The sequence below is a fragment of the Limulus polyphemus genome, unplaced genomic scaffold, assembly GCF_000517525.1.
Source record: "Limulus polyphemus unplaced genomic scaffold, Limulus_polyphemus-2.1.2 Scaffold1042, whole genome shotgun sequence".
Taxonomy (NCBI): domain Eukaryota; kingdom Metazoa; phylum Arthropoda; class Merostomata; order Xiphosura; family Limulidae; genus Limulus; species Limulus polyphemus.
This window is the reverse complement of record NW_013666652.1, coordinates 248,598-260,744: the sequence shown is the minus strand read 5'-3', so window position 1 is coordinate 260,744 and position 12,147 is coordinate 248,598. Positions and strand designations below refer to the sequence as shown.

Sequence of the window (12,147 nt, the reverse complement as noted above, 5' to 3'; positions counted from 1 at the left end):
GGATTTTGTCTTCTACTTAACAATTAACACAATCAATAGAATGCTATTGGCAGTTCACTTTTGTTGGGAATTAGGTATACTGCATTTTACATAAGCTCTTCATATACGTGTATATATATATATATATATATGTGTATGTATATACTTATGTATTTTATGGTTTTTAACACTTAGTCATGAGTAAACTGCTAAAGGACTCATGAATTGTATTAATGCTGCTACACTAAAATAGTAGGTAATGTGTGTGTTTATATGCAATTAAGTGTAATTTTATGGAGATAGAGAAAAAATAATGTCACCACAAAACAAACATCTACCACCAGGGCATAAATCAGAAGGTGGGTTATTATGTAATGTGCTTTGGTTTTTTGAGGTACTGGCAGAAGTAAGACCCACGTTGTGTTGGGGTTACAACTCTGTCCAGTTTAACCTCCACCTCGCCAACCTCACATGCTTAGCCCACAATCCCACACATTTACCACCTTTTGCTGTCTACAGTGAGATCTGGAAATGTAGTTGCTCATGAAAAATGAATAAATAAAATAAAAATAGTAATATGAGAGAAATAATTAGAATATAAGACATCAATGGAGGAGACAGCAAAACTGGCCTTGAAGTTAGCATTCTAGTCTCCTGTATGATGTTTGGATAAAAATAGCAAGATGTTGTACTACCATACTAAGCCCACTAAATTATTAGTATAGCTCTAACCTTCCACTTTTCCATGCTGCTATCAGAATTTTCAATAGTTCTAAAGAGGTCTATACAGTAGCAGGTCTTATATAGAGAGGGTGAAACAACTTCATTAATCCACCTATAAAAGATATGAAATATCCAAGTAAGTAATTCCAGTTATTTCTCCTACAATAAAATTTAGAAATTATTTTTTGTTGTATATAGTAAAATTTTGTTTAAATTATATATTCTACCTACAGCTGACAGTCAAACTTTATTGGGCTTCTACTATGGTGATAACATTGCATTAATTTGAATATGCTTGTTACTGTGTATGTAATTGAGAGTTTGTGAATTCAAGGAGTATGTTTATAGTTTTGGTTTGATGTTTAGAAATACCAGTTTTTGAAATATTTGAGTGTTTGTGCTAGATTTCACAGTTCAGAATTTTCATGAACTTGGTTCTTAGAAATCTACCTGGAGTGTTTTTTTAGCAATAGAAAAAACAATGTTAAAAAACTGACTTGCCTAGTAATCTTGGATATTCAAGATTCAGACAATAAGAAAAAAATAATTGTGGTATGTGCAACAACCATTTCTTTATAATAGAACACAGTTTTAAATAAAAGTTCTCTCCTCACAACTTTTACTAGGACTATATGTGAGGGTTTAATTATGTCTTTATTGGTGTAATTTTGAAATGTAGTACTGAGAAACTGGCATTCTTAAAGAAACTATTATTTTTTCAATAAACAGTACCACTTTTAATATATAAAACATTACAGTTTATATCAGTAAAACTTGGAAAATGTTTGAATGGTTTTGTGCTACAGTTTAATATAGTGGAAGAGTGTGTGCTATATCTCATTTATAGCATTACTTTTTAAGCCCAACATTGCTGGGAACATTTGCTACTTATACATAAAAGCTAGTTGTTTGCTCCTTTGAATCACACAGCTTTATTAATACATTAAACCTGAATACAAATACTCAGTATTTGCAGTGGTGCACATTCAACAACAGCAATAACAAAAAAGTGATTGAAGACATAAAAAGGCTAAAAGTCATAAATAAATGAACCTATTCTGCCTATATCAAGACTTGTACCCATGTTCTATCACTGATTCATCAGATCAATCTAAATGCTGGAGCAAGATATATTATTGACAAAATGGCTGAATGAGAGGTTTTTATACTCATATTTCTGTTATATATATATCATAAAAAGTAATTGATTTATCAGTGAATTTGAAGCTTTTTTAAAATTCATTATAATTTTCATATTCTTATAGGAAAACTGGCGATGACACACCTCCTAGATTGGATAAAAGCTTGGAAGAAGTATTCTCAATCTGTAACCAGATTGAATTACATCTAGTATGTACAGAATAAGTTTTAATTCTCACTTCTCATTACAAAGCTCTTTAATTAGGGTATTTTCCAATATATAAATTTAAAGCCCCCCCCAGTGGCACAGCGGTATGTCTGCGAACTTACAATGCTCGAGTCTGGAAGACTTCTTAGGAAGAAAGGTTTTTTTCAATATGAATCTCTTATGATATATAACTCAAATATTTTACAAAAGTTACTACATCAGAAATTTACTTACTGGTAATAAAATGTGATCATAATCAATTCCGACTTTAAAACTTAATTTTCAACATATTTAAAATTTGTGAATTGTTACTTTTTATAGGAAAAATTGTTTTTAAGTATCAAAGAATATGACTGCTATATTGTTTTTTTTGCACATTTCTTGTACAATGAATGTATTGTTTTAATAAGATCTCATACCAATCTCCTATAAGTCCACATCCAGAAAATTGATCACAATAAAGAGTACATTTTTTTGCAATGTATGATTTTATTGTACTGATTTATATTTATATTATTTTCACTGTATGGAGTCTATAAGTAATTAATTGCATTAATATATTTCTTCAGACATAAAAAAAATGGTTTGCTTTTTTGTTGTTTTCTAATCTGTGGTGTTGCTTGTTGCTCTGTACAGAAAACAATTCAGGAGTGTTCACTACAGTTGCGAGACAGTCAACAATACCTTCCTCTTCCCGTTTTGACCACAAAAACAGATGTTAACCAGGGCCCTACACAGGACACAACTTTGTCTTATAGTCAGTATCTGGCTACTGTTAAAAGTCAGGTAGCCTTTGCTAAAAATGTACAAGAAATTCTTATGGAAGGAGCAAGAAAGATTACTCAAAATGAATGAAATATTGTTAGTTGGTAATTATTTTATGTCATTTATGGATTGTATTTAAAGTTGTCTAGCAGTGTTTCTCAACCTTTTTGATACCAGGGACTGGCTTGCTGCCTCCCTTAACATTCACCTACCACTAAAATGCAATACAGTGGAAAACCATTACAACTTAACACATAAATATTCTGTCAGTTTATGTTTGTTTTCATGAAATTCCATAGACCATTAAGGTGATTGTGATTGACTGGTGCCAGTTTGCACACTGGTGGTTGAGAAACCATAGTCTAGAAGAAGGCATTTTATTATCAGTTTGTGGAATATCTCTTTGTACCTGGATTTTCTGGAAATGTCAATTATAAAATTTGTATTGGCCAGTCTCAATGTTCTCTTATGAAAATAGATGAAGTCATCTTTGACAACCTGGGTTCTGTATAAGCTGTACAATATCATAGTGTAGGAACTTTGCTATGGTAGTTAATTTGTTTTAATAGAATTAGTATATTTTGTCATACATTAATAGAAGGTAATAGATCCAATTATGTGCTCTGTGCAGATCTGTTTATATAACAAATTGAAATAGCAGTCAATTAAATATATTTTGTATTGTAGCAATAAACAATAAATAGTGCTTAAACAAGCATTAACTTTAGATATATGTTGGCCACAGATTCATTAATTAGTAATTTACTATTTTAGTTTAATATAATATTTGGACTTCTTGTAGATTAGTTCTGGTTTGATATTTGATTTTTTTATGTACAAATGTCAAATAAATTATGATTGATAATTCCAGGAAAACAGGACTTGTTCCCTCAGTGTTTGCATGATACTTCATAAAAGTATGTCATGTAGACGTTAGCTCAGGTATAGCGTAGATGTTGTCATGCCAGACTTTGAATCCTAGTGTCTGTGATTCTTGTCCTATTACTGCAAAATTGTGCTTCACATTTTTGGGTCATAGGTGTAGTATAAGAGTGATGGTCAAATCCACTGTCTGGCTAGAGTAGCCCAAGAGTTTGCTGTTGATTCTGTGGACTACATTTCATTCCGTCTAGTGTGTTAGTTCAAAATTGCGACGAGTTATACAATTAATCCTTGTGTAGCTTTGCACAAATATCCAAAATAAATACATTAGTATTAGATTGCACACTACATTAAGTGATTGCAGATACTTAAAAAATATGTAACTTTAATCTAAAATTTTTATAATTACACTTTTTTAGTTGCTGCTACTATAGATCCTGAACTTATCAAATTCAAAAACTTTGTTTTTCTTTTAGAAACAAATATTTCTATGAATTTAGTGTATCATATATGTGCCCATGGACTGTTTTTCCAACCTAATAAACTAGTTTATATGCAATAAAAGAAAGTATGTTTTTTGGTGATAATTGAAATTGTATATGCAATGATAAAAATATTAAGTATTAAAAATGTTTTATATTTATTATAATCACAAAGCTAAACATATGTATTGTAAGCTCTGAGCAAATCTATGACCATTACAAAACAATGTGATATTAACCCAAAGATTTCACTGATGTGGTTCATATTTACCCCATCAGATTTTGAAAATTTTTTGTAAGCTATATTTTGTATATCAAATGTCTTGTAGGTCTATGATTTTGTTGGTTACAGGACCTTTAATAACATACATGTTACACAAAACATAGAGTAAATGTTGCTATTAATTCTACAAAATGATTTTCCCACCCTTTTTTTTAGATCAGTTCCTTACATTGAGTAATGAGCAAAAACATAAAATTCCTTAATATTCACTGGTAGTGAACATTATGTAAAAATGCAACAAATGTATTGTTTATAGCTTGGACAGAAAAATTGCAAGTACTTGTAGACAGTAGATTATAACGTTTTTCTAGAGAATATAGTTATTATTTTGGCATATTAAATTTTATAAAGTAGTTATTTCAGCCTGCTAAGGTTTTATAACTTGAAGGTACAACTAAGTCTGAATCTGAAGTACTATATCATTAGGCCTAACTTGGTCTTTTTTTTTTTTTTTTAGTGATTCAAGTACTAGGCTATAGGATACTTCTAATATTATATATTTAGATGCATTTGACATAGATTTTAACATCAGAGGCATAGCACAAAATGTTTGGGCTTTCTCTGAAAATCATGTTTACCCCCCCTTGGAAGTTTTGGGAAAAAAATCTGAATTTAGGGGCAGCCCAGGGTTCTACCCTGAGATATTCTAAACTTTTTTCTAGGTATCAGTGGTTTCCAATGAGATGATACTTAGTAGTAAACTTTACTACTTAGTAGTAAACAAAGAAGAATGTCTTATAGGGAGGTCATGTTTGTCTATCCATTACCTAGTTTCAGAGCCTAAACTACTTGATTGATTTTGATGAAATTTGGTATATGGGACCCTTACTCAAACAGAAGTCCAAATGGCACTCTCAAACAACATTCATCTGTCTGTGAAGGATATGGGTAATTTTCAGTATGATGTATCAGGGCCAAAACTACTTAACTAATTTTGGTGAAATTTATTACTAAAAACACTGACACTGCTGATGCTTTAATTTCTTCAAACTAGTTCAAGTAGTTAACAAAAAATTGGTCTGTTGTTTTAAGCAAGTCTGCTGCATGAGAAAGATCTATATTTTTAGGACTACAGCACTTTTGACACCATGTTAATATTTTCTAGCACTTTTGAATGGATCATAATCATTAACACGAACTCATGTTTCCATTTGATTTCTTAGACCAAGAGCCTCTGATCTTTCCTCAATTTTCTAGACTGTAGAATTATTTTACTTATTGTTTTCATTATGTCGTCAACTTTGAAGCATAATGCCAGAATATTGTCGCATCTTTAGAAATACTGAGCTTTTTCAGATTAGGGTTATTTGAAATTGTATTCCATTCTGAAAGAAGTTCCCACCTTTTAATGCTTCTGCAAAGAAATGCGTACAATATCTCAGTTATGTCATATAGTTGTCTGACCTCTGAAATGTTTTTCAAAGCATGATTTAGCACTAAATTTAAATTATGTGCAGTGTACAAAAACTGCATTAGGCTGTATCTCCCAAGTATGTCTCTAAACCCCTGAATAAATGCTGCTCGTCATGCTAGTACTGTCATTGCCCTGTCCTCTGCATTTTTCTTCAGTAAGTTGTATAATTTCTTCTGTGAGTCCTTCAGCATTTTGAACAGTTATATGACAGAATCCTAAAAATCTGTAGATATTTCATTTTAATTGCAGAGAATTGTGATGTACCTGAACACCTAGCTTAACTGGTCTTGTTTTTTCAAGTCTTGGGTTGTGTCTATACTGATGGAGTAAACATGGGCCTCTTTAATTTCATCAACTGTTTCTTTCTGCACTTTATTTTAAGCAGGGCAATTATTTCAATTTGAATTTGTACATTTAAATAGTCTGAGTGCAATGAACTTGAATTTCCAGTCATTTGATATAAAACTGATTCATACATGTCCAATAATTCTATAATGGATAAAAAGGTACCTTTATTTGTTCCTCTAAGCTTCTCCTGATACCCATGGAAAGCAAGATTACAGTAGCTAAAGTTAGTGTAATGTCAATGATTAGTTTTAACACTTGCCTCCAGAAATTAACTTCTTCTGTGTATTCAGAATCTAGTTGAACATCAACAGCAAGATCGTTTTTCCAATAATCATAAGTAACACGCCTGAATGTGTTCCTTCATGTTCCTTTATTTTTCAAGATAGTTCAATCCTATATTCTGGCAGCCCATGTTTCCTATCAGCGAACAACCAGCATGGCTCACAGTATGCACAATCCAATTTTAGTGAGTAACATAACAATTTTTGTATGATTTTAATATTACTTTTAATGGTTTTATAATAGAATACATTTGGAAAACATCTTTTTTTTTTAGAATCTTTGGGGAAAGGTCCTGCTGGTTTATAAGAGCTGTTTTTTACAATAAATTTCTTCAAGTGCATGTTATCAATATGTTGTCTATCAGGAACTGTTCAGGGAGAAGGTTTTCAAATTTTTCATTAGTTTGATTTTCATCAAATTTTCCTGCATGGGGCGTTAATGTAAGGGTCTTTAATCACACCATGAATTTCATCATAATACATATTAATATTATCTTTACCTAAAAAATGGTCTTCCTAAGATGAAGCAAGAGAAACTTCATCTAAGACATCATGTTTTTCTTCCACATCAAGGACAAATAATGATGGTCTTCATTACAGGCTTAAAAACTGATTTAATTTTTCTCAGCTTAGCTTTATTAATTTCTTTTTTGTTCCTTAGCCTTTCTTTTTTTTTGCTTCACTCAAATATGTCCTCTTCATCTTTAAAGAAGAAATTAGTTTCATTTTCTCACTGAACAATGATGTAAAATTTCTAGTCCAAAATAACTATGAATATCAACAAACATAATACTTCAATTCAACAGTTACCTATAAGATAAACCTCCTGCAGATAAAGAGCCTTTTCCTACCATTTTAAAATAGACTCGCCTGCTCACTTGTTACCTTGACAGTGGCTTTGTGTAAAGGATTTGTTTCATCTTTTCTGCAGCAAAAGTGGCAACAGTGATGTGAAACTTGGTAGTCACTTTGGGCTCTGGGTAGGACCATCTAACAAAATTTATATGGTCTTCTGTAAGCTCCAAAGTGCAAATTGTGAAGTATCCCTGGCTTTCCTGCCATCCTTGTTGTGTTTTCAAAATTCTGCAGACATCTGACATGTGCCAGATCTGCCTGTGTTAAAAGAAATTGGGGTCCCCTTAACTCGGGTTTGGGGGGAGGGGCATTTACTATTGACTGTTCAATGAAGTTTTCACACTTTGCCATCCTGGGCATGATAAGTTTATCACAGTTTGAGCTGCAGTGGTGTTGTTAAATGGTTGTTCAACTTCAATTTTAAGTTTTGAAGTTGGAGTGCTTCCTTTTTACTAAATGTCTGTTTATCTTTTGCTCAGTCTATTATTTTGAAGTGTATAATGTTAGGCTTCTCACTGAAGTCTTTGCTTAGATAGTTGTAAATTCCAGGGTTGTTGTAAAGTATAAAATGCTTATATTTTTGTACAGTTGATGTACATTTTTGGTAGGTGCCCTTCCTCAGGTAAAAGTTACTAATCATATATTAAAGTTAATCAATATGAAATTGAAATAAAGAATTATCACAAGTGTTAGTGTGATTTTTCTGGAAAACCTGGTTTTCTCTAAGAGTGAATAAGATAGGGCTACTCTATAATGGGAAATTCAACCAGAAAATATTATGAAGTAATTCATAATTTTTCAGAAACAAACTGAGTTTATGCAACAAAAGAGACTGGAAATTAAACACATGATGAAACCAATATTTTATTATGTATATGTATTGTTTCAGCAGAAAGAGTGATACCTTTACTGGAGTAGTGCTTAATTGTTTTACCCAGGAAACAAGCTGTTGAATCTATAGAATAACTCCACAATCGAAATCTGTTCTAATCTGAGAAAACATTACATTATATATTTGAAATCTATGGGGTCATACTTTCCCAGAGTCATTCCAAATTGAAAGTGATGGATTTTACAAACTAAAGATACTTGATTTACAGTTGGAGGAAATTCCTTTCTACTTCCATATACAAGGGGCAGCTAGACAGCCATACTCCCACAAGCAGACCAATTGTTATCTTTGGTAGATGATAGAGAACAAAAGGTAGCTAGAATGAAAGTAACTGATAAACTTTCTTGACTATGTGTTACGTAAAATCTGTATATACCTAGAAATTAACAAAAACATTTGATAGATTCCTACTTTAAAATAATAAGGTAGAAAATTCATGATATACTTGCATACTATATTAGCAGGAGTAGAAATAATCTTTTTTGCATGGCAGCAAAACTTTTGCTGCCAGATTTGAAACCAGGTAACAAAATGTAAAAAATCTGATTTTATATGGAATATCAATGTATGAGTAGTTAATATTAATGATTGTAATATTATATGATTCACCTTTGCTTAAAACAGTATACATTATTGTTTTCATTTCAATCAATTCATGGATATTTAATAAAATCAATTAATAACAAGCCTGGATTAAAGGAGGAGCTAATGGAACAGTTGCTACAGGTGTCACACAATGCAGTGAAATTGTAACTAAAATATAAACTTTGGTGAAAAAGAGAACCGAATATAATCAGTAAAACTTAGTGCAAAATAAAAAAAATTATTGTATATTTTACAACGTAATTACACTTAAACTACTACAAGGTTATGAATGAGTTAAGATTATCCACTCATGCATATGAGATATCATTCAGCAGTGAAGAGGTTAATGCCAAACGAATTTTGATAGAGCCTCTTGGCTTTGTTGAATTTTAACATGTTGAGTGGATTGTTGAGAGATGAGGAAGATGTTGACCCAAGCTCGCTGTGAGTGCCGTGAAGAGACCGTTGTTTTGTAGTCAGAGTGGAACACGTGCATTTGTTTGTAGTAATTATGTCAGTCCGAGAGAGCAGTCGATGAGGATTGGAGCAGAGGGATGCAGACTGAATGAACACGTTTCTGTTTGAATAGATTTATGAGAGACAGATCAATTTAAAGAAAAGAAAACTTTCTAAAATTAAAGAGATATTATGATTAAAGAGAGTCTGATGGACTTCCTATATTAATAGCCCTTTTCATGGGTAGTGAGATAGAATAATCCTATGCCCTGAGAAATGTTGATGCAGGGGGAAAGTGGAGTACCTGGAGAAATACCGCTTTCACGGGTCAGGCGCCAAATAATCTACCAAAACCGTGTGTTAGAAAAATACGTGAATTAAATTCTAGAATGAAGTTGCAATATAAGCGTTACTATCACAACTGTGTTTCTAACAGACGTCAACTAAATTCTAGAATGGAGCTCAATATTGTTACGACAGCGGAAGTCACGTGACGCTGGTAACACGTCATGAGCTTCTAGAACGTTCGTGTCCCTTCCTGAAGTCTCGAGTGTTTACTAGATATGCGGTATTCTTGTATATAAGCCGCCAAGAAGTGACGGCAACAATGTGGTAATTGAACTGCAGACAGAGAGAGACTGACAATTGAGTCGAGCACGTGAGTCGTTCAGTTGTGAATTATAGCGTTTGTTATAGCGTGACTGTGGAAATTAAGTATGTTGCAAAGTTGTATTCAGAAAGAATAAACCAGTTTTATTTAAGAAAGGACTTGTATTGCTAAAGTTTCTTCGGAAATAATTTTTACGGAAAATTAACTAACGACCAGAGACGTAACAATATGTTAACATTTCTGGTGATAACTGTGTTAGTAACTGGCGTCCGTTAATTTTTAGGTTGGGTTCAAGATATAAACGTTACTGGCGACAGCTGTGCTAATAACAAACGTCAACTAAATTCTAGGTTTGAGTTAAAGATATACATGTTACTGGTCACAACTGTTTTTGTAAAATATTTCAACTAAATCTAAGCTGGATTTCAAGATCTAAATGTTACACATGACAGCTGTATTAGTAACATACGGCAACTAAATTCTAGTTTGAATTTCAAGATGAAACTGTTACTGATGAAAACTGTTTTAGTAACAGACTTCAACTAAACTCTAGGGTTGTGTTGAAAATGAAAACATTACTGGTAAAAGCTGTGTTCGTAATAAGCGCCAGCATATTTCTAGGTGGAAGTTCAACATGTAAATGATACTGTTGGCATCTGTGTTAGTAACAGACCTCTTTTAGATACTAGATGGGATTTCAAAATGTAAACGTTACTGGTAACAGCTATGTTAGTAACAGACGTCAACTAAACTCTAGGTTGGAGTTGAAGATGGAAACATTACTGGTAACATCTGTCCTATTTACAGACGTGAAATAAATCCTACATTGGTATTCAAGATCTAAAAGTTATTGATGATGATTGCACTAGTGTCAGAGGTCACCCAGTTTCACGGTTGCAGTTAAACAGGAGAAATATATTGATGACAATTGTGTTAGCAACAGATGTCAACTTAATTCTAGGGTTATGCTCATGATGTAAACGTTATTGGTGACATCTGTGCTAGTAACATACCTCTTTCAAATTCTACATGGAAATTCAGCTTGTAAACTTTACTGGCGACAGGTTTGTTAGTAACAGACGTCAACTAATTTCGAGTTTGAAGTTCCAGATATAAATGTTACTGGTGACAGCTTTTTAAGTAACATTCTAGAACTAAATTCTAATCTAAGCTCAAGATGTAAACGTTGCTGGTGCCAGCTGTGTTAATCACAGACGTTAATTAAAATGTATTTTTTGAGTTCAAAATGTACATGTTACTGATGACAACTGTGTTAGTAACAGACTTCAACTTAATTTTAGGCTGAGATTCAAGATGTAAAAGTTAATTGTAATAGGTGTTTTGGTAATAAAAATTAATTGTGAAATGGTTTTTTTCTGTGATCTTTAACAAACCCAAATAACTGATACATTTAATAAAAATAATCAGCTGACGAGTTTTTCGTTTCAACATGCACAAAAGTAATTTTATATAAAGTTAAAAGCAAAAATATTACGTAAAAAAACTCTAAATGTTTCGATGGAACATTCTCTACCGTCTTTAAGCGACGAAAAAAAGACACAAAAAATTCCTTGATATAACTAGTAAATATTCATGTACAATTTGCAGCTAGTATAGTCGCGTCTTTTACATAATTCACTTCGAAAAATTATCTTCGCCTCATGTATCGCCAAGGCCAAATCGCTCGTTTTTTTAGATTATCAACATTTTTGTGTTCTTCAACTTTAAATGTTAAATTTCTTTTTGTCTGCCCAATATAATTTAAACCCTTTGTTTGTTTTTTATAGCAAAGCCACATTGGGCTATTTGCTGTGTCCACCGCTGGGAATCGAAACCCTGGCTGTAGCGTTGTAATTCCATAAATTTACTGCTGTCACATCGTAGGACAATTTAAACCATAAGTACATGAAATTTTATACATATTACACATTTATCCTTTACTTCAATTTTATCTTCAACATCATTAATGATATTAATGAATTTTAATTGAGGAATAAAGATTATTTGACAACCCGTATATCATAAACACATTACCTATTTTTGTACCATTAGTGTACCAACTTGATACAACTTCATTGGAGCATGTCCCTTATGCTTGGGACCCCTTTTAGCACAACATGTATTGCATGTCCTGCACCATTCATCCACATCTTGCCTCATACCTATCCAGTAAAATTGCTGTAATAGGTGACTCAATGTTTTCTTAACTCCGAGATGTCCTCCTTTTAAACTATCGTGGGATTG

The 12,147-nt window shown here is 32.3% G+C and overlaps 1 protein-coding gene across 1 annotated transcript in view; it reads left to right on the top strand.

Annotated features, from left to right (window-relative positions):
• The window catches only part of LOC106461839 (mediator of RNA polymerase II transcription subunit 29-like), a 12,603-nt gene extending 8,332 nt beyond the window's left edge, over positions 1-4,271 (top strand). Inside the window, exons 3-4 of the mRNA XM_013921698.2 lie at positions 1,968-2,052; positions 2,687-4,271. Coding sequence (XP_013777152.1) covers positions 1,968-2,052; positions 2,687-2,905 — 304 coding nt within the window. The 3' untranslated portion in view covers positions 2,906-4,271. The remainder of the gene's footprint in view (positions 1-1,967; positions 2,053-2,686) is intronic.
• Positions 4,272-12,147: the final 7,876 nt, after the last annotated feature.